Here is a 24,550-nt window from a genome sequence, read left to right on the forward strand (position 1 = left end):
ATTTTTCGTTTCACCTAACTTCTGTATTGGGGAAAAGTAAGCAGTCGTTAAGTTATTATAATGCAAGCACTGTTTGCATGCATTGTTATAGTAATTCCTAAGATCTTCAATGCTTTTGCCTAATATATTTTCTTTCCAATCCATTTCGCCAAAAATTAAGGCCGCAAACTTCCTCAACAACTCCATTGCAAAAAGTTGTCGTGCACCCGAAGCCTTGCAGTTGCATGGTGAAGGTTTTGTATTCAAACACTATATCACCCAAATGAGCAGATTTACACTTACATTGTCATTTTACATGGTTAGTTGAATTGGTAGCGGGGTTATTTCTTAGGAATAGGTAAAATAAGCTCACCGGACAAAAAATTAGTCACTTCCTGGAGACATCACTCTAATACCGAGTAATACCACCCCTGGCCCTGATAACCACCTCGATTCGTCGAGGTAAGGAGTCCACAAGGTTCTGCATGTATTCCACTACAGTTGACATCACTCGCTGATCAGAATATCACGTAAGGCCTCCAAATTGTCGGGATGCTGATTTTGGCGTTTCACCCGCTGTTCCAAATAGTCCCACAAATGTTCTATGGGGTTAAGATCAGGTGATTTAGCGGGCCAGGCGAGGTGTGATAGGCTGCCTGAATGTTCATCAAACCACTCGCATACGCATGCTGCCCTGTGAACACGGCAGTTGTCATCTTGGTAAATGGGGGTGTCCACAGCATGCTCATCATGAAAATGTTGACTGAAGGGAAGCATCTGATCACAGAGAATGTTCAAATAAACATACTGGTTCATGTTTACAGTGACCTGAATGAGTGGGCCCAGTGCATAGTAAGAAAAACACGCCTAAAACATCACAACCACCCCCTGCCTGAACTACACCTTCCACACACTGAGGATGAAATGCCTCATTTGACCGTCGGTGCACTTGATGCCTTGGGTCAATTGAAAAGAGGCAAAATCTCAATTCATCAGACCACATTACAGGCCTCCAATCTGCCACTGTCCAAGTTCGGTGTTGTCTGGACCATGTCAGACGTGCAACTTTATGTGTTGCTGTGAGCAAAGACCTCTTTCGAGGCACCGGACTCCATATGTCCATGGCATGAAGTTCTTGTCACAATGTTCGCTCGGAAATTGGTTGGGATGGACCTTCATTCACTGACTGAAACAATTCCTGTCTGCTTTGAAACCGATTGTCATTCACAAGACATCACGCTCATCTCCGGTCCCTCTGGGTTAGGATCTTTTTCCGACCACAGTTCTCACGCCGTGTTTCATTGCCACCAGTGGGACACCATTCCTTGTACACACGTTGGACAGTTCGTATCGAGACATCAACAAATCCGGCAACTTCATTTACTGTGTGACCATGGGTACGCCCTTTTTGCCACTCCGACACATCCCTGGCTTTGCCCATTTTGACACACTATCCCCGTACTGGGCAACATCTTCTGCACTCAATGTTATTGCTATAGTCACACAGCACTGATCCAGACACAATGTACCATGCCACTCCTCTGCAACGCCATTTGTAGGGGCATCAGGAAACCACCTTGCTTTTGCGCAGGGGTGACTAATTTTTTGTCCGGTGAGCTTCATTTCCAACACTAATTAAGGAGAGAAGAAGGCATTTCAATAATTCAAACTGTTTACCTTAGTAATTTTTCCTTGTTTTTTTCTGGGTATTGATGGGCGATGGGGGTGTTGATCTAGTGCACATGATCTAGACCAGATGAACAGCTGCGTAAAGGGATAACATGACACTTTTGCGGAACGATTCAAGGGAGACTCTGTAAAAAGCTAAAAATTTTCTGTCGAGACATCAGTGCTCGGTCAAGCGACAATACACTGCACAATGTAACATTACACAAATTGCGGAAGCACTTGACGTCAGAAGACTGCATACTTCGATACTGCCGGGTTCAAACCTGTAATCGGCTTGCAAATACGGAAGAGCTGAGCATGGAGCTAGGAAGTATTTGCCAGCAGCTTAAAAATGCTAGGCACTAGAATTCGGCAGTTAGTCACACCTCAGAATTCAGTAGAAGCTCTTAAGAGAATACCAGCTACCAGGCGAAGACCTCCTGCGCTTTTCAGGTCTCAAGCCGGCTCGGGAAACCGAGATGTAGCTTTTGCCTAAGGCAACCGCAGTACATATGCTATGACGAGACTAGGCTGACGAGGCTTCCCCGTTCCTATATGTCCACATGCAATCGCTCTACAATGTTCCCAACCCTAAACTCTTAACTCAAAAATTTAGAACCCCTGCACTTTGGACACACCCGTCAGGCAACACACGGTCACGCAGCATTGTAATTGCTCTCGCAAACTTATACCCTTAAAGCTTCAAGTTAAAAGAAAATCAATGTCCAACACTAAAACAAAATATTGACCAACCGGTAAGAATGATCAACTCTGTGAATGAATTTAGATCACCCCTTGCCCTTACATTTAAGTTAAATTCCCGCAAGCTCTAGGAAATACAACTAATCAATACTGACAAATGAACTTCGAATACTCAAAGAAGACAAACTATTTGGCTTAACCGGAGAGGGGGGGGGGGTGCTAGCTTACAGTACGCCCCAACCCAGAACAGCAGACTTGAACATGAAATACCCTTGCTGAAAAGGAAGTTCAGATTATCGCCCTTAGAGACCAGAGCAAGATGAACTTTCCCTGCCTGAAAGAAATATTATCATTAACATATTACTACATTCAAAATGCACTAAAGCATGTTTGGATACGAATTGCAAATTCAGAGTCTGAAATATTAGTTTATCGACAACAATTTATTTACGCCAGAACATAAACAAGCTTATATTTGACATTAAGTATCCTTCGCATATACCATGTACCATGTGCACAATAATAACTTCCTTACTAGAAATTAAGTAAATGTTCAATGTACTGGAATTGTACTACCCGGGAATATATGAAACTGAATAACTCATCAAAAGTTGACAAACGTCAATATGCGCGGGAGTTACAAGCATGAAGTCCGCTAAAGACTTCAGTTCAAATGAAAATGATCACCTCACAATGACCTTGCCACCAACAAATTGTGGTGCGTAATCAAAACGTACTTGACAAAAATGGGTTTTATTTCACCCTATCAAAGTTTGTACGTACACTTCAACGTGCAACAAAATACCTTGGTCCCTTTATACTGGACCATCGAACACAAATTGATCGTTTAAATCAATTTCAGATTGAGACAAGTATGGTTCTTTACGCTCGATGAAATTTTCCACAACTTTTTTCAATATGGCGACCCAGGACGCCAAGTTTCCCTCCAAAGTTCAACACAAGGTATACACACGAATTATGGCCATAATTACTCACACGGATGCTAGCATATACAAAATTGAGGATGAAACCTTGTATAGTTCACGTTCCTGCACGTTCATCTAATTACGATGCAAGAATTAACTGAAGATTTGTACTTACAGATCAGCTGCCATCGGGCGAAAAATTCTCTCAACTTTAACTTATAATATCCATTTCCACACAGAATGGAGAGTAAATGTTCTTTGGAATTTTCGATGAACGGTCCTTGATGAACAAATTTAGCTAATTGGATCCACTTATCAATTCCTAATAAGCCCGATTTCCATTGATACTTCTCGCTCATTCCTTGACGACCGCCATAGCTTTTCCTTTATCCCGGACAGAGTCCATGAACCATTCCGCCGATCCGATTCCTCAAACTGATTCCATCTACGTCAATTCCACGGCTTCCGCACAGTCAACGGGTTCTGTGATCCGTTCTTGGAACCAGTTCCTTTTTAACATTTGCATTCTTCCGGTTTTGACGAATGTTTCTCTTTTCTTGCAAATTCGCAATGTGCATTACTAATTGTGATAACATTGCAAACATATATAATCTAATTTGGAAAATATTATCATTCATTGTATTTACAATATAATCTTATATTTTCATGGCTAATGCAATCATTTTTACCAATTTACACTTAGAGTACAGTGAGGACATCTATTATGAAATCTTTGTATTAATCATCAGTTCAATAAGCTATTTGGCACTCAACTGCCATCTATGGGCAATTACAATCGCCTTTATTGTACAATTCAAAGCCGGACCAAAAATATTACTTCACCTGACAGTCGCATCTGAGAGTTATCGTCATAATGCGAGTTTACCAACTTCGGTACCACGGCTTGCAAGTTGCAGCCGTCGGTCAGACCGTCGTTCTGACGCCATCTCTCCGAGACCAGCTTGTGCTTCGTCGCCAGCCATGGGCAAGACGACCGGGGTCCGACGAACTCAGGACTCCATGCTCTGTTGCCTGATATCTACACTCAACCGCTTGGCCGAGAGGTAAGATTAAATCTTTTCACTCCCTGCCAGAAGCCTGTCAGCGAGATTGTATGGGAACCATAAAATGTAACCTTGCTCTACCATCTGACTCCTAAGCTTTCACAATCACGATCCCTGTAGTTTATGCTCTTGAAACTAGTAAACGCACTTTGGAAGTGATATAATCTCCCTGCACTCAACTGCAACATCTTTCTACCTCGTTAGTGAGGCATCACAGTCAATCTGGAAATAGACGTAAAGGCTACTGCTAATGTGTCTGTAGAAGTGCTGGAAAATGGTACCACATGTGGTCAGATCCTAGATATGGGCCAGAAGGTTTATTGTGGTACAGCTCTTACCAAGATGTGGTATGTTGTCTGTGAACCATTGTTACCCAATGTATGTTGCCTTCCCTTCGATGAGAACATGGCAACCAAGTGTTCAAATTCCCCTCAAAAGGCAACTGTAAACTCTGGTTGGCAGAGAACAAAGCATCCACTGTCTTACAGCTGACAACAGGCCCCCTACTGGCACTAGTGGTACCAGGATAAACCTGAGTTACAGGCACTACCATTGCGAGGCATGAGCCACTCTTACGAACCTGAAGAAAAACAAGTGGGTAGCATTTTAAAAACTGATATGTCATAAAATGGCAATTAAAGGATATTAACATGTGGTTCATTTGATCAGAAGTTGTATGTATGCATCTCGGGAAGTGTATGACGATCAGAAAAGCAGACATGAATGAATATTTCGCTAGGCATCCCGGATTCAAATCCAAGCCTGGGCATGGATGTTTGTGAGTGTCCATTCATCAATTTCATCATATCATCACTCATACCCATCTTCGCAAATTAGCCAAAAGTGGCGCAAAGCGAAGTAAAATAAAGCAAATGAATGAATGAATATTTGAAAGTAATGTGCATGTCTTTAGCATGACTACAAGAAGGCCCATATAAATCTGGGTTTATTTACGGTGCATGCAAAATTACATGTTAAATGGAAGTATAGTTAGCTGTTTGTTTGAGAAAGCAAACACATTGACACCATATCAGTGTCATTCACATAACATATGCTTCTAGTACACATCTGTCTTCCTTGGTGTGTCTGTGGCAGCATGTTGATTGATTTTAATGTCATCCAAGGGCAAAATTGGTTTACAAGGTTGCTAAAAAAAATGACAATTTCAGCATTTCATAGAAACAAAAGTAGTATTGATATAGTCAAAATACTTAAAACTTATTAAAAAATTTTGTCTATAATTTTTTGATTAACTTACTGGTGTTTTGTGTGTGAGGAATTTTTTGTCTCTCTCTCGCTTTCATCAAATCACAGATATCAATACAATACTCCAATTTGTTCCAAACATACCGAATCATGTCCTCATCAACAATTGCAACAGCAGATGTGTGATGCTGCCATCATAAACAACTGCAGACGGAAAAACTTTCATCCCACCTCTATGCTGCTATGCATAATTACGTACATGTCTATCTAGAATAAAGGTTTTGATTCTATATAACATTCAAAGCGTCTATTTCTGTTATAGTAATCCTGTATTGCAGTAATTGAAGTATCCATTCTTATACAAATGATGATCTGTCAAGAACACAAATACATTAATTGATTGAAACAGCATCTTCTTGAAGTATTTCTGAGTGCATTTGTTCAAATAAAACAGTTGGGATTCACAATTTTAGAGATGACTGGACCAAATAGAGTTAAGTGCTGCCCATAGCGCTTGAAGTGAGGGGTGCTTTATTGTCACCCCATTAAACCATAGAAATATACCTCAGCAAGCCCAAAGACTCGACTCAGTATCCCCCGAGCTAACAATTTCCACTTCAATCACTGCATGGAAGTGTACAGTAGATTTTTAAATATATAATATAAATCTGCATTTAGAAGTAACAAGTCACTTGTAATGAAGTTACATGTAACAGTTACTTCTCTACACATTCCAACAGTATTGAACTAAATTATGATTTGCTAGAAAGTGGAAATCAAATTGTAATCTTCATATATACCTAGTCATATCATGAATTCTGTTACAAAGTTAATAATGAACACAGTGAGCAAACTAATGTATTAATATTTGGATGTTACAAAGGTACAGGTCGTGCCAATACAGAGCACCAATCGTTCAAAATGGCCACCTCTGGCCTTCACACAGGCCCGAAGTCTCTGAGGCCAGTCATCGATCGCAGCACACATGGTCTCGAGTGGAAAGTTCGCCACTGCCTTCACAAGAGAACGCTTGAGACTCGCAAGGTTTGGATGCCTCTTCCTACAGACCATGCCCTCCAAAATGTACAACAACCTGTAGTCCAATGGGCTGAGGTCGGGGCTGCTGGAGGGCCAATCAGCCAGAGCAGTGAAATCAGGCACATTCCTCTGAAGGCACTCCTGTGTGGTCTTTGCCTTGTGGGCCAGTGCTGAGTCCTGCTGGAAGCTCCACGGCTCATTGTTGAACATGGTGCAGGTCAATGATTTCACAAGTGGCTCCAGCACTGTCGCTTGGTATACTTTTGCAGATGTTTTCACCCCATGTTCACAGAAGTGGAGGTCAGTTGTGCCATTGTACGAAACCCCCCACCAAACCATCACTGAGGCGGGATGATGGCCTCTGAGGATCCGTGGTGTGTTTTCACGGGCTTCCAGGGATGTCGAGGCATAAACACGGTCGTTTTGACGATTGTAAGACTCTTCAATCATGAAGATTTTTTCGTCTGTGAAAAGGATCCATCTGTGGCCACCATTTGCGCTGAAGAAGTATTTTTGTTTTCTGCTCCCTCTGGACCTTAAGCTGTGGAGTGAGGAAGTGACCAGTACTTTGCCGATAAGCGCAGAGTCCTATGTCACTTCGTAGCGCACGTGACATCGACATTTTCAAAATGTTCAGCTCTTGAACCATCACTGCTTGTTTCCTGACAGGATTTTGTTGAATCCGTGCCACCACTGCTTTCACAAGTTTCTGGCTCCTCACGCTGCGAGGTCTACCTTTCCTGGGGCGGTCCTCAATTGTCCCTGTTCACAGTATCTGTTGATGGTCTGATGCACGAACATCCTGCTGATATTCAGCTTTTTCAGGGTGTTGAAAATGTCCGATGGTGATTTGCCAACTTTGTGCAGTGCTATTAATGCCACACGGTTCTCATATACACCCCACTCCATTCGACTCGCAGTGAAATTTACCTTTCCGGTCACAGCCAAACACACAATGATACTGGTTGTTGTTTGATCCAACATTGCAGGGTAAGCTTGCCAACCAGTGCTGCCGTCCCTGTCTAAACTTTGTAACAAAATTTATGATATGACTAGGTATATATATATATATATTTGTTACAAGCACATGTCTTATGTCGCACTATTAATTCATGTATGAGGATTTACTCTGAATTTCCTTACACCTTGATATTTACATAAATATACAAGATTTATTGTAATTTATTAAAATTTGGTGTTAATCTTTAGATGGTCTTCAGGAAAAAACAATATTCCTCGTACACTTCATACACTCAACATATTCTATTAGTTATAAATAATCTATACTCTGTCCCTACTATCTTTGGAGCAAGGCCATGCATAGCAGCAGAGGAAGGGGGGGGGGTTGTAATTGAGTGGGTAGATAAAAGCAGTGCACGTTGCTGCAAAGGCTGGTAACTTCAGTTGCTTTCCCCCTCCATGCAATCCCATTTCCTCTCACGTGTTCATTAATGGAGCCACCTCGCATCACTACTTGCACAGACACTTGTTTTTGTTCACTTGCTCCAAGGATAGATTGGACAGAGTATAGAATAAATTAACTGAAAAGATAGCTTTCCAAAGGCTGATATAAATATGTGCATGTAATTTTTTTGTATTTTTTTTTGTATGTGTTGGCAGCTCTGGTGTTTCATTTAATGTCACTAAAATTTGTGCAAAGATTATAGAAGTAATATTGTCCTTGTCTATGCATGGATGTACGCTGCTTTAAGGGTTGATGAAATGCACTGTCTACACCACATGATGACACGTACGCGAGATGCAATTGGTGATGGATTTGCAAATGTTATTGTTTTCATCAATGCACATGCATATGTACTATGCATGCTTCTTTTTGTCATTTTAAAGATTAATGAGGATTTTATCTTTATTATTATGTTGGGTATGCTCTGTAGTTAATTGTTTTCTGCACAACTGTAATATAATAAAATGCGCAATAGGTTGCGTGTCTAGTAATTTGGTAATAAAGCTTATTGGATCAAAATTTGAGAATAGAAACAGACATGTACTGTGAAGAAACTTAAGTGAAAAATCCAGGCTCAATCAGAAATCAAACTAGGGCATCCCAGATGGTGTGGTGGTGATGTCCTCGCCTTGTAATCAATGGGTCCCGGGTTGGAAATCTGTCGGAAGCACATAAACTGTCCAGTCCCGATTCTCAGCATCTCTGGCTCCGTGTGCTGTTGCTGTGCCAACTGGCCTACCAAGCAAGCCCTGATCGTGCTTTACTTTTTGTTCCCACTGTTTTATCTGTGTGCATTGTCAGTTTGACAGAAACCCAGGTTCGAGTCCTGGTTGAGTCTGCAATTTTCACTGAAATATCTTTGTAGTACATCCCTGCCTAAACACAAGGCAATATCCAATTCCAAGAAGGTTATACTTGGTACCATGAATGTCATTGGCAGGGAATGTATTGATATGTACTAAGAATAAGTGTTAGATATGTTATTTTTATCAAAATATGGACTTCCAATTGTAAAAATGGCAATTTTCATTTAGCAAACGGCTCATCTAGCTAAGTAAAATTAATTAAGCTTTCATGACATTAATTGTGATGGAAAATTCTAATACAAAATGTGCTTTATTTTCCGTTACCAAAACGTTAGATTACCAAACTTTCATTTAAGTTCTGAAATATGAATCTCCTTCTTTTGTTTTTAAAGGAAGATTTATGTTGATCGTAACTATGTTTGACTTAAAATATGTAATGAATTTCCCCCTTGAAAGGTTATTCTTATATTCTCTTTTTTGATAAGGATGCCAGACTAAGAGATGCATTGTCTATGAACAGAATATACATGAAATGAAAACCTTTGGCATGGAAACATTTAGAAATATGTAAATTATATTTATAATAACTAAAATCTGTAAAATATATCCTAAAAGCTGCTATATGTAAAAATATACAAAATAAAAATAGCATTTTTTTTTTAGTCTACATACCATCTGTTCCCTGGTCACTGATGTTTCAAATGCAACAATCTCATTCAGTATAACTAACAGCAATTCCACATAGGGAGAAACCACAGAAGCAAAAAATAAGGTGAAACCAAGACTGGCCAAGCGTCGAATAACATGGGTACCTGGGGAAAACCCTGGGGGGTAAAGGCGGTCAGGGGCGTGATGCTGATCACATCACTCCCACTCACGACTGGATCAAGAAAGTGTCGGGCGTTACCCCCACACCCCCTATATGCCTTCATGGCGTGGTGCTATGTACAGGGGAACACTTTACCTTTTTTTACCAAGACTGGCTTAGTTGCTCAGTTAGTAGAGAAATGATACAGTAGGCCAGAGATTAAGCCCGTATTTTTGACTAAAATTTCTTCTTAGAATATATCCTGTGTGTATCAAAATGCAGGGTAATAAAGACAAATAGAAATCTTAATAATAGGATACAAAACATTTTATTAATTTAGGTCATCTGCTTTCCTACATGCAAGAAATTATTTCTATGTACAGGGTGTTTCTAAAAAAACTGACAAACTACTGGGTGAGTCTTTTAAAAGAGGCCCCGTGGAAAATGCGCTCCTTGCATGTATGCAACTTTGGTACACCGAAGAGAAGAGCGGGTTACAGAACAGTCCAGGATATCGGTGCCAAGCATATTCGACGACATGACATGACATATCCTGGACTGTTCTCTAACCCGCTCTTCTCTTGGGTGTACCATGGTCGCCTACATGCAAGGAGCGCATTTTCCACGGGGCCTCTTTTAAAAGACTCACCCAGTATGTAGCGCAGTGTTTCTCAACTGCCGGTACCAGCGCCTGGCGTCAATTGCCTCGGGCTGCAAGACGTTCAGCTGAAGTTTTAGATTTCCTACACCAGGTAGCAACCACGGGGAAAGATGGACTTTCGTTCAGGGTTCACCAGCGATAAGAGGAAATCCTTTCTTGCAGCCACCTGGAAAGATGGACTTTTGTTCAAATTTCCACTATGATGACAAAAAATGTTTTCACAGCAATGGCAGTGAGTGATAAAACGATCTAACTGGCAGGAAGTCACGTTGCTTCTCGCCTCCAATTTATTTATAGGTTGAAGGATGGGCACCACGGTCAATTTAGTTCGCACAGGAATTTTCATTAACAAATATATTGAAGTGGAAATATTCTGATTATTTGGAATTTTTTGGTGTCCAAAATGGGACATGCCACTGAAAGTCAGCACTTATCGAATAAATTTAATGATAACGGGGCAGAGGAAACTATAAGATTCCATTAGATCAAGTCATTATTCAGTAATTTAATACAAATTCCTTATTTGTAAAACAAGCCTAGATATAGTCAAACTAATACTCTCTATAATTATGCGATTGTCATAATTTATTTATTAATATTACATTTCAAGGGTACATATTAATTAATAAATAAAGTTTAAGAAATATAAAACTATTCACGAGTAAACTTGTTGGGATCAGAGCATTGACTTTTAAAAAAATTAATTTACCAGGCTGCAGGCTCACGAAGGTTGAGAGCCACCCATGTAGTATCCTAATGAGTTGACAATAAGAATTTATTTGCTCAAGGGTTTGTCCTTATTTCCTTGTTTTTGTCCTAGATCGTGATTATTTTAATACTAGGCTGATTCTCCAAATCATAAATATCTTATTTTCAGTAAGAATGCTAACAAAGAGAGAAATGGTAATTTAGCAGGATCTTGGAGCTCTTTTTTTATCATATTATTATTTTTGAAGAAATGTTATTCCATGGTAAAGCTTCATCTCTATCAGTTTTACAGAAACCTATCTGCTCCCTCACATATAAAGAATGCAATAGTGTTATGGGTTAATGATACATAATAACCATTTTTATGTGTCCTAGGAATCCACTTCGGCCAACATGTCAGTGGAAAGTACACCAGGAAAATCTGCAATACGCACTGTAATGGATGGAATTATGGGAGGTGTGATGTCACTTCCGGGAACACCATTGAGTAATGCAAGCCACTTAAGTAACCGCTCGAGTGGGGATAGTTTCAGTTCCAGCAGTTCTACCCGTCAACTTCTTCCCATTAACCATGAACCAACAAGCCAGGACAAAGCCGTACCATAATGAATAATGATTCAAATGCATAAATTGTAAATATATGTTAATGTATGTAAGCTTTTTTATAATATGTTGTATGTAGGATAAGTGAATGCAAACAAAGTAATGTAAAAATAAAAATATACGTACTACTTCCTACGTGTGTGTATTTACAATAACTATTGTTGTAATTTGTTAATTTATCTTGGATTCTTGTTTGTCATATAGTGTAAATATAGATAAGTATAATAGCTTTTGTACAGAAAAACAATTTTAAATACTTTTACATCCTATAATGACATAGTAAAACATGAAGAAAATGATTTATGATTGGAGAAAAGTTATGTGTTTTAAAATATTTATAAAAGCTCTTTTCATAAAGTGTTCCATTATACTATTTACGTTTCTTCTCTTCTTACCATTGGATTGCAATTATATAATCTCGTATCATGTAAAAATAAAAATTCTTAACTTCAACCACGTACATTTGGGATTTCATCTTATTTATAATTTTGTATGTTTTAACTTTTAGACAATTTATGGAGTTGTGCATCTATTAAGAGTATTAAATGATATGTGGATTTTTAAAAAGGATTTTGAATGCCTGTAGCACATTATGAAAGCAATGAAGGTGGCACGCATGTTCTAAAGGTTCTTAAGTTGTGTTGTGGCTGTTCAGTGGTGGCTGGGTGCTCTGAATTAGGTGAAGGGCTAGTAGGGGAAAAATGGGGTAATAGAGAAAATTATACTTTTTATGGGGTTTCGAGCAAAACAAGTGACAGAACACACTTTTTTTCTACTAGCCCTTCACCTAATTGAGAGCCACCAGCTGCCTCTGGTTACACAATATGCTACCAAATAATCAAACTCAAATAAAAATATATATAAATAACTTACGTGAGTGAGTAGGAATGTTTCAGAATGACATTTCGGAAGTCTGTACTACTTTCTTCATCAGGTAATAAAATAAAAAAACTTTAGGTGCCAAACATGGTACCGTGATGTTAAATCGTAGGTTGAGGATAGAAAAGGTACCCAACATTGACGGAAGTCACTAGGGGATTGTAATAGGTCTTCAACTTTTATTTGTTTTAGCTGTGGTTTTTGTTCTTAACATAGGGAATTTTTAACCAGCGAAGACTTCCATCGGAGTTTTTATGCTGTCACCATAAGTGTTTTACCTTTTCTATCCTCAACCTGAATCCTCAACTTACGATTTAACAACGTGGTACCATGTTTGGCACCTAAAGTTTTTTTATTTTATTACCTGATGAAGGAAGTAGTACAGACTTCCAAAATGTCATTCTGAAACATTCCTACTCACGTAAGTTATTTATTTATTTTTATTTGAATTGATAGTGAGTAAAACGCACCATTGTAATATGTAAATAATCAAACTGTAATGAGTAGCTTGGACCTGTATCTGTATAAATTTGGATATCTGATCCATGATTTCTGATTTGGATATCTAATCCATGATTCCAGATTTGGATATCTGATCCAAAATTTAGGATTCAGATATTGGATCGAGGAATAAAATCCGCTGGATTTGAATGCATACACTTGCACTGATAGTAGGTACTTCCATCTTTCGCAGCAATCAATTGTGAGATTCATTGGTTGTTTTGTGTTTTAATTATTTTTGCTGTATGATTTCTCTTAAGTTTTTATAATGTAAAGTTGAAGATATTGTAATACCCATCTGAGATGTACTCATGCCACATGCTAGTGGTGGATTCCACTTTAAATCATTAGGCCCAGTTCTGTGAGTAACCAGATTTAAGTATCTCTACCAAACATTTTGTATTCAATGGAAACATGCATTGTATGGGTATTGTATTGTTATTTGGTGTTACTCTTCTACCACTTCATGATGAGAATTAGATTAAACTGATGGAGGACTCTTGCAAAGAACATCCATTCTCAGGTCATGGCTCAAACCCAGAAATTTTTGTGCTGAAGTCAAAAGTCTACCACTTCACATGATGAGCCAGCAAGTCAGCAACTGGAACATGTATGCAGATGGTCACTGCAGATTATTTATGCCAAAATAAATTACTATGTGAATATCGTAGACCACTGAAGTTTCTATTTTGCTTATATTTTAGAATTTGGTCAATTTAATAGTATTATTTTGATTTCTTTGACATTTCTGTGTTGTCTTTTCCAATGATTGTAAATGTAAAAATTAGCAAAAATTACTGAGTCAGTAACTTTGCTATAATAATAATTTCATGCAGATTATATATAAATTGAGTACATAATTCTGCTATGTTTCTCATATGAATTTATTTAACTCCTGATTGTTTATATTTTTATATATTTTTTTGTATATATATATATTGTCTTGAAAACTTAAACTCCTTTTTTGGTGAAAGTATATTTTTGTATCTAATAAGTAGAGTAGATTGCAGACACTAAAATTGCTTAAAATAGGATTTAAAGAGGCACCAAAACAGGCAGTGAACATGAACTTGTTACTGAATTGCCCCCGATAGTTGAACACTTATTAATTATTATTTGTATTATAATGTATGTAGTGAAAGAGTCCTGAGTAAATAAAGGTGAAAATAATAGGCATTGTTACTGAAGATTGTGTAAGATAGACCTTTATAGACCCTATCAAAATGCATCATCATGCTTGACACACCATGAAATTAATTCAAAACATTGAAAGCCTACATTTTATTACAAAGTAATGAAGACAGTTAGGTAAAAATCCACACCCTACTAATGAGTTGTAGGTAAAAATTTGTGTTTTATGTTCATGTATTATATTAAAACTGTAAATATATGTAATTTTCTGTATGAAGTACTGTAGCCTAAATTTTATTTTTATTGTTTAATGCAAATTGTTATCCACTTCCTCTTACAATTTATACAATATTTTGACATTTTTGTACAAAAAAAAATATTGTTTCCTCGCCATTATCTTCGGAAAAGGCACAAAATACTATCAACTATTTTTTTGTGCCAGTTGTTATGTTAGGATTCATAGCTCTCTCTCTGTATAAACATTTGGCAATGAAGTCACATATGAGTAGATTAGTCAGTTAGATTCATATTCAACATGCAAATGATTTCAATTTACCCTGCATTATGCATGCAATTTTCTGTAACATGTTTAGGTGCATGAGTAAAAGTATGAAATACTGTGTGAACTGTACTGCACATGCTTTTATGTAGCTGAACGTTCTTTCTTTGTCTTTGTTCCAAGCTCAGCTGTGTAAGTTCTGCTGCACTAGTAAATGATGTAATATTATAAAAGTTAATGTCAGTCACACGCTTGGATGACACGTTTTTTTCTTCATTAACTACCCCTGTATGACATGTTCATCTGTGTGCTCTTTTGAAGCTTTACCATTTTTCATGTTACGTATTTAGGCATATGGTTGACAAGTGTCACCCAAGCATATGACTGTTGTTAATTTTATAATATTCAGTTGCTTAGAAGTGCAGCAGAGCTTAGAACAAAGATAATGAAAGAATGTTCAGATATTCAAAAGCATCCATGCGCACTTTGTGTTGCAGTGCTGTATTGATGTGAAAATTGCCATAAAAATATAATTTTACAGTGTGGTTGTTTAAAAAAGTGCTATTTCCAAATTCATTTTTCCTCCCATAAGTCCCTAACAAGTTTCCACATTCCAACAACTTGTAACTAATCTTTATGTGAGAGAGAAAAATTCTGCAAATTTCATGGGGTTGGTGATCACTATTCCCATGGAAAGATTAAATACCTGGAAGATAGCATGCATTTCAAGAAAAGCATAATTTACACTAAGGAAAAATGCAGTGTTTAGCCAGTAAAAAAAAAAAATGCTGTTTGTAATCATGATTTTTTACTGACCAGCTTAGCATTTAACTTCCGGCATATCTCTACACAGATGAAAAGATAAATGTACTAAATTGGATCATATTTCTAATTATACCTTGCATTGCAAGATCAACCACACACTACTTGTAAGAATAGGGTAGAATAAGTTATATATCGATATGAAATATCTACTGACACTAACAACCAATATTCTAGTGATCTGATCTAAAATTGCAGATGATACTTACAGAACATAAGTGGTTCTTTATCCACCATATTTCATATGTGGAACCAGGTGACTGTAGTTTTACTTTGAAAAGCAAACTGTGTATTTAGACACTGGCTTCACAAAACTATAAGTCGCAGTGGTCTAGTCTGTATGGTGTCTGACTGCCATGGGGCTTCGATTCACAATTTTTCTGGTCTTGTCCCCACGTACAGCAGCTCTGTAGTTCACCAACCTCAAATCAAGGGGTACCTGAGGAAAATCCTGGGGAGTGAAGGTGGCTGGAGCATGGTGCTGATCACATCACCCCATAAATTTGCAGAGATTGAGAATGTGTGGGGCCCTACCAGTACATCCCCTAAATGCACCTTCATGGCACGGGGAATTTTACCTTCACAAAACTAGGACATGTGAATTATATGTATGTTTATAAGCATAACAATGTTAACAACGTGACAGGAAATTTTGCATTGAACTTCAGGCTGCTAAATGATATATTGAATTGATAAAATTATCTGTGATGCACTGATATGCCCATATCTGCTGATAAGGATCAAGTACCAATTATAAAGAGGTTCTCTCAGGATATCAACCAAGCCAGGTCAGTTTCATTAGCATATCTGGAACTGATCTGGCTAATATCCCAAGGAAAGCTTCAAGAAATATTAGACTATCAATTAATCTGTCCCATTGCAAGTAAAAATATTTTTCTTTCCTTATGAGAAAGCAATCACAAGATTCTTCGTAGTACCATAGAAAAGTTAGGTAATAGAAGTGGAAGCTACATTTAAACCTCGCTGCGCTTTGAAATTGCATTTCCATCGGTGGCCAGTAGATGGCGCGGCCGTCTTCTTTTGCTGCTCGCTGTAAATAGGGGGGAGATTCATTGTCCCACTGGAGTGTCCTTCACCACAGAAAGGACAGGGCTGGGTTGTGAAACAGGTTTTCTGAAAACGAGGGGGGAATATATGTCTTTTTCTGATTTCATGCAGTTCGTGAATTTACGAAATGAGGACTTTGCCAGGCATCTACATACCCTATCAGGGCGCGAAATCATTGAAGATTGATTTTTTTTTGGGGGGGGGGGGCAAGAAGATTGTGGTCTACACAGACATACACAAACTATGCATATATATTATGTATGTGCATGAAAATTTTCAAATTTTCTACCAAGCAACTGAGAAGAAAGAGCCTATATGATTAATATTTATAATGTTATTAAATATAAAAGTAAATTACTAAACATGTAAAAATACATTAGTATTTAATACATATAAGGGAATTTATTTGATATTGTTTATGTATCAGATATTTATAACTGCCTTCTCGATTGCGCCGTGAATACGTTTTCGCCTTGCAATCAAGGAGTCCCGGGTTCGATACCTGGTGGAGGCACATAGTGGTTCGGATCCCACTTTAAACTATCGTTTGATTGACTTGTTATTGATTTTTAGTTTTGGTTATTATGTATAGGTTTTCTACCTACCTGTGGGTGATCGCGGCGATAGGGTTGAAATAAAACATTATCTCTTATGCCTTTAGAATCGGTTTGGATGGAAGGGGGAAGGGTGCGTGGTATTCGCATTAACACAAGGTTAGTCGAGCAACTGTGCAGAATAAGGTTGACTAACAATGGCAGTGAGCCTAAAGTATCCAAAGTAAACATATATTACTTAAATATGTCTGCGTTATACAGTGACTCAACTACAGGGGGGACAGGGGCTAATGCGAGCAATTACCCCTTCGATTTCAAATTTTATGCAAATAAAAATTCATTTTGTAAAATTTTCTTGCTTGTTTCGCTCGCATTATCTGCTATTCTTGTTTTCATCAAGTTCAGAGGGGCGGCGGGAGCCAGCCATTGGATACGAATGATCTAAAAAAAGTTGTAAAAGAGAGAATGCCATGGCGTCCAGGGAAATTAATTGCGCACTAATAAATCAATATTGTTTTCAATTGCACAAATTGGATCTAAAAATTTTTGAGGTATCTAACTGCATTATTCCGGACCTTCTCATCGGACTAAAATGTATGATATAAAGTAATCCCCTCACATTAGCCTCCTAAAAAACTAAATATGCTGACCAAGGCAGTAATTTATTTTATTAAAAACATAAACTAACGTAACATTTCAACCTTCTAGCAAGGTCTTCTTCAGACTCTGTATCAAGTACAAAAGTAACCAGATACAACAAAAAGGGTAATATATATACACAAACATTACTCCCTCCAGACTATTTAGAAAGTTGTTTGGAACTTTCTAGCGGATGACTTTCACTTTCCAACTTTACTTTCACCTAAAAGGCTAAACACAATTACTTCCATATAGAATGTGGTTGGACTTTTTAATCTCACGCTCTTTTCCCTTCATTTTTCTTCCTTCTCCTCTCCTCTTTTTCTCTTGTCCTTTCCACTCTTTCCAACATCTTCTTCCATTCTTTGTTTAACTTCAGTCCCCCATTCCAGTTCATTGTGTCTTCTTCGCCTTTCTTCTCTATTTCCTTGGCTTCCTTCCATTTTCTCACTAGAGGAGAGAAGGTTTGGAATAAGGAGTATGGGGAAGACCACAGAAAAGATATGCAAAGTGCTTAGGAAAGCAGGAATTAAAACTTACAGGAAGGGAGGGAGAAGCATCTTAGGAATAGCGAGGAATGCTAACAAGAAAAAGGAAAACAGAGAAGAGGAAGAAGAAGGGATTATCTACGAAGTAAAATGTAAAGAATGTCAGAGTGTGTACATAGGAGAAACGAAAAAAAGGCTGAAAGACAGGTTGAAACAACATAGGGATGATGTACGACTTAAGAGAGAGAGAAATGCAATATTTAAACACACGAGAGAAACAGGACATGACATAGAGTGGGATGAGGCTAAGCAGATAGGAAGGGAGAAGAGAATGCTAGTGAGAAAATGGAAGGAAGCCAAGGAAATAGAGAAGAAAGGCGAAGAAGACACAATGAACTGGAATGGGGGACTGAAGTTAAACAAAGAATGGAAGAAGATGTTGGAAAGAGTGGAAAGGGCAAGAGAAAAAGAGGAGAGGAGAAGGAAGAAAAATGAAGGGAAAAGAGCGTGAGATTAAAAAGTCCAACCACATTCTATATGGAAGTAATTGTGTTTAGCCTTTTAGGTGAAAGTAAAGTTGGAAAGTGAAAGTCATCCGCTAGAAAGTTCCAAACAACTTTCTAAATAGTCTGGAGGGAGTAATGTTTGCAGTAGCATATGCAGGATTTCATCAAGGGGGGTGTTATCTCGAAAACTTTCTACAAATTCACATTACCATTGTTTTATTATACTTTAATTAATTAATAATAATAATAAATTAATTAATAATTCTTATAATTAATTAATTAGTTTAATTACTACTAATGCAGCTGCTATTTATGAAAGAAATAGAACAAAATTACAATTCTTTTGTTTCAAAATAATTGTCTAGCCAACGGTTATTTGTATATGATAAGTGAGACATTTTAAGTGTGAAGAAAATCCATAAAAACAAGCAAATATATTAAATTTATTGAAATAATCGAAATATGAAACTCATTCAAGGAGCCGCACTGGTCTAGTCTGACAACTTCGTGGGATATCCGGGTTCGATTCCCGGAATTGGTTGGAATTTATCCAGCCTTGTCTCCGCACCCAGCCTATGGGTATCTGAGAGCAACCTTGGGGGATGAAGGCTGCCGGAGCATGGTGCTGATCACATCACCTGCAAAATAGTTCGAGATCAAGAATCTTTGGGGCCCACCACACCACTATGTGTGACTTCATGGCACGGTGCTATATACACGGGGGAATTTACATTACCTTTACCTATGGAACTCACCCAGGGTGATGATGAAGCGCGAGAATACATGTTGCTAAATTCCACTGAGTCTATGTTTTCGTTGTAAAGTAAGTTTATAGACATTCCAACACATTTATCCCTTCTAGGTGATTCACAAAAGACTTCTTCGACATTATTTAATGATGTGGATGTAGACTCAGCATTGCTTGAGAGTTCACAAGGGGATGTGAAATCAGTACCGGGAAGAACTTTTGCAATAAGGACGAAGCAAGGAATTTTCACAATTCTCGCAAGAGTCACTGCGCGACTTTATGCAAAAGAAAATTGCAAAATTGAACTTTGCGGCTGCTTAGATTGTGTTTGGAATGTTGTGTTTTTCTTCATGCTGCATGGGAATAATAATCCAAATTATTAATATTATTATTATTACTGTCGCAGATCTTTGACTGTGATAAATTAGCCATTTTTAATTTTTTCTACAGCATTTTCCATAATATTTCAAGAGCTCAAGGGGGGTGACCGGTAACCCCCCCTTGCGTACGCCACTGAATGTTTGTGTATATATATTACCCTTTTTGTTGTATCTGGTTACTTTTGTACTTGATACAGAGTCTGAAGAAGACCTTGCTAGAAGGTTGAAACGTTACGTTAGTTTATGTTTTTAATAAAATAAATTACTGCCTTGGTCAGCATATTTAGTTTTTCATAATCATGGAGACAAGGCTTAATGGAGTTATAATAGCCTTCTAATACTAATTGTAACTAATGTATTCAACAATGTACTCATTTCTGTTTTGGGGGTTGAACTGAACCTCTAGATTTCCAGTGTTAACCCAGCATCACAAGTTCAATTGGAATCTAGTAGAAGGAAATATGGCGGACTCCAGCTTTGAAAGACGGGTAATAGGGCGGTGATGGGACTTCATTCACTGAAAATTCGTCACTCAATGAAAGTCGATCGGAAAGACTGAATTCCGAAAAGGATTTCAATTTTAATAATAGTGGACATTATTAATAATAATTTCAACAATAGCATTTCTTTTCGATATATTTCATGAAACAAGACCTTTTTATATTAATAATAGATCGTCAGTGCTGGAGTTGTGGGTGTGGAGAAGGAGTGCAGAGGGGTTCTTTTCCCCCAGTTATGTAAATTTCCATTAACCATCCCCTCCTGCTAGGATAATTTGCATAAGCATCCCCCACTTCTTCATTGTCTCCATGCTGATCTACACAAAGACCCTCCTCGACCAAGAGGCCTCCCCGATGGCGCAGTGGTAGCGTCGTCGCCTTGTAATCAAGGGGTCCCAGGTTCGATACCCGGTGGAGGCACAAGTGGTTCGGATCCCACTTTAAACTGTAGGTCCAGTCCCGATTAGCCTTACTGTGCATAAAGTGGACTTAAACACCAAATCAATCCAATCCTCCTCGACAAGCATACCAGCTATAGGAGTATCCACTTCGAGCACTGTAGATCATAAAATAAAAACACACTGGAAAGAAGGAAATGTCCACAGAATGTCAATATGGAAGAAAAATGAACTTCACAAAATGCCCCCAAATAATGGTAACATTTAACCCATACGCTGTGAACCCTTAGGGCAAAGGGATAATTTGACTCCACATCAAACTGAGTTTTGGGATCACTTTGAAGTAACATGGAACAGGTGTAAACTATTTTAGAGTTTTTTTCAGCTCTTATTTGAATATAAAAAGGCTTAGAGCCATCTTGAAAATATTTGATGTGAAGTTACATTCAAATACCACACGTAAAATTAAAATTAGTGATAAAAGTTCATGATTTATCAAATTTAATTCTTTATATTGTGCAGCAACAAAGCAACGACTGCTTGAGTAACTGGATCTTTCTATACTGGATTCATGCAAGAAATAATAAGATATGTCAGCGTTTCGTTAAAAAAAACGCAACAAAAGTTTTTTAGTGCCTAAAAACCTATTTTGCTTGTTAGAACCTATTTTAGGTTCCACTGTTACCTGTGCAATACAAAGTGGTCTGATCTGTGTGGTCTTGCTGACTTTCGCGTCACTTCGGTGCTTTGTGGCATTCACGCCTTGCAAACTAACATTTCAACATTGAAGTTTGCACCACTCACTATATTTTTGTTTTAAGATTTTCAGAATATAAGGTGATCCTCACAGACAAAATTGCGGAGTTTTACTGTGGATAACATGAAAACAGATTGGTGGATGAGTGGATTTTAATAGCAAATTTCCAATGTTGAGTTCTGCCATCGCCGTAGGGTTAGGCAACACACATAACGTTATGCAAGATAGTGCATATTTCAGGATATATGTGTCCCATTTTCATTGCCGGTGACTATACCTAATCAGCAGTATTCAGAAATTTTGAACTATTTTAAGTTTTTTTAACCTACTTCAGGATTTTTCGAGTCTAACTTAAGATATTTAGGACCTATTTCAGGATTTTTAGAACCTATTTTAGGGTTTTTCGAACCTATTTTAGGATTTTTCGAGCCTAACTTAAGATTTTTAGGACATTCTAAAAATCCGAGGTCTAGTTATGAGATATGGGATTTTTCCTATAGATGTCCACCTGCGAGCAAGGAAGTTAATTCTGCATTTCGAAGGGGACACATATGTTAAGTTAGCCGGGCCCCTCTGGCCGAACCAGAACGCCCATGCTTATTATCGAAGATGTCCTATCATATGTTCCTGGAAACCAGATTTCTGTCTTGTAAATTAAATTATTTCATAATCGACACTTCCTGTTGAATTTCTAAGCTATATAAAATTTCAGAAGCAGAGAGAGAGAAAGAATATTGCGGGGCTGGTTCTACACCTCGCCACACCCTGCATTGCCGGGCGGCCACTACGCCACTGTCTCTAATTATCATGATCAATTGAGCTTTCTTGGCTCCCTTCAGTAGCTGTTATGTCAATCTTCGCAGGTTTGAGATTCAAATCTTCTGTGGAAAAATAGTGACGCATTGGCTTCGAGGAGGAGGGGGGGTAACCTTGAGTTAGGACTCACTCACTGTCGTAATGTTCCCAAGTTTACGACCGCAACCATTACCCCGATGCCCAAACTGCTCGCGGATCTGATTCAGGTTTGGCCCGCTTTTGAAGGTCCTACAGGCATTTTCTTCCCCCAACTCTCGTGTTTACAATCCCGCCAGAGCCAGTTTCTCTGTGACGCAGGCCCGTAGCCAGGAATTTTTAGTAGGGAGGCGAAGTCAATCCTAGAGGGGGCAAATTTTTAATATATTGTGTTGCATTGGAAGATGCCCCCTCCCCCTCCTCCAAAAGTGATAAGTAACAGGAAAGGGATGATATCTTGAAACTCCAACGAACAAAAAAAGTTTGAGCAACGTCAAATAACAATATTTCGATAATGACCTTTTCGGACTACCAAAGAATACAAAGATAAAGTTTAACATAAATAGGCTAATCGGGACTGTATCTACGTTATATTTACAGGTCAATAATGTTAATAGACGATTAATATGTACCAACAGCTTTGGGCTTCTCTGCAGAACTGATTAAGGAAGACGTTTATAAACCGTGCTTCATAATGTTTTCCTCTAGTTTCCAGTATGCAAGATTTTTACGCACAAAGGAATCTAACGAGAATCCAAGAACACCATTGTGTTGTGTTAGGCAAGAAAAAATAGAATTAATTAAATAATAATGATTACATATTATCTACACTTTGATGAATTGTGTAAACATTTACATTTTTTTAGGCCTACTTGCTAAAACATTAAAATGGGTCCCTTACTCCACCATGGATTCTATTTGCTTCAAATGAAATACTCTTGCATCACTTCAGACAATCTTTGCCTACGTTAACCATTTTGCAAAATATTGTGTTGACACCTGACAAACAAATAGGAATCCCTTGATTGATCAGCGACTTCTTGGATTACACTGTCATCATTAATATTTCATGTTTTATCAAGTTTTATCGAGGGAAATGCTGTATCCTCTTTACATTTTGAAAAATACCTTCCTTAATGACTATGGTACGAAACCGAAAGATATAAGGGGCCTCCTTCGCTTTACCCCATTTCCGCGGCACGAAGTGTCTGAGCAGCTTATCGTCACCACTTTTTGAGCAGAAGAGTACAAACCCCAAATATCAGGGATTTTTATTCTGATACTAATTTTTACCAGTCACACAATGGCTTAAGATATATGAATAAAATTAGGAGAATCCACTACATAGCAGAAAAGTTGACATAATTATTTGTCAAAAAATTAGATTGTGCCTGAGGTAGGTTTAACAGACAACTTCTGCTATAGACACAATTTATTATTATAAATATAAGAAAATAAATAGAATGTAATTTGAGAGATTTTCAATCGTATTTATTTCACTGCAGCTTTTTTCTACTTGTCATTTTCTTGAACCTATATTCATAAGGTGCCGCCTGATAACATTGACAACTTTCACAGTGTGTGCAGGACATCAAGGCAAGCAACTTTTCTCAGTCACTATTTGCGCCTCTAATTCATCTTTCGATGTTACAAGCAATCAAAATAGGCATCTTCTGTCCTTAATGGATGCAATCCCATTGTAAGCTTCGTAGTTGCAAATGTCATTTATTTTTACTGCCGTTTAAAATTCTGAGAGCAATATATAACATGCTATTGAAACGATATCATGCAAACAGTCAGGGTTAAAACTTAACTTTTCCTTTATAAAATGGATATCATAACACACACCTATGTTGCTTACCATATTTGATGCGTTTGCATAGAGAAATGATTCATAAGATTTGAAATTGATATTTACACTCCATAAGATGCTTAATGTAACCCTATCGAATTACAAATTTTATCGCTTTCTAACCGAAATAATAATTGTGAAACACTATCACATTTTCATCTTGTTTGATAATAATTTGAGCCAGTAAGCTGTCCTACATCTTTCACTAGCCGACCTACATGGTAGGATGGTTACATAACACACTGCGAAGCCAGGGGTTCCAGGTTCGAGCCTGAGCATGAGTCTTCTTTGTGAGCAGAGGCGAAACCACAATTTTTTATCTGGAGAGGGGGGTCAAGTACCAGGACAAACGTGCCAATAATAATAATAATAGTAATATAGTGTTGGTAATGGTGGTAATAA

General features: G+C 37.9%; 1 protein-coding gene across 3 annotated transcripts in view; it reads left to right on the plus strand.

The window, feature by feature from the left end:
* Mrgn1 (Mahogunin ring finger 1) overlaps window positions 1–12,893 on the plus strand; it is a 60,422-nt gene extending 47,529 nt beyond the window's left edge. Inside the window, exon 12 of one of the 3 annotated variants that reach the window (XM_083136730.1) lies at window positions 11,407–12,893. In XM_083136730.1, the coding sequence (XP_082992856.1) occupies window positions 11,407–11,637 (231 nt within the window). In that variant the 3' untranslated portion in view covers window positions 11,638–12,893. The remainder of the gene's footprint in view (window positions 1–11,406) is intronic. The other 2 variants (XM_083136733.1, XM_083136731.1) reach the window with 2 other exon arrangements.
* Window positions 12,894–24,550: the final 11,657 nt, after the last annotated feature.

The sequence above is a fragment of the Lepisma saccharinum genome, chromosome 15 (genome assembly GCF_977018435.1).
Source record: "Lepisma saccharinum chromosome 15, izLepSacc3.1, whole genome shotgun sequence".
Taxonomy (NCBI): Eukaryota; Metazoa; Arthropoda; class Insecta; order Zygentoma; family Lepismatidae; genus Lepisma; species Lepisma saccharinum.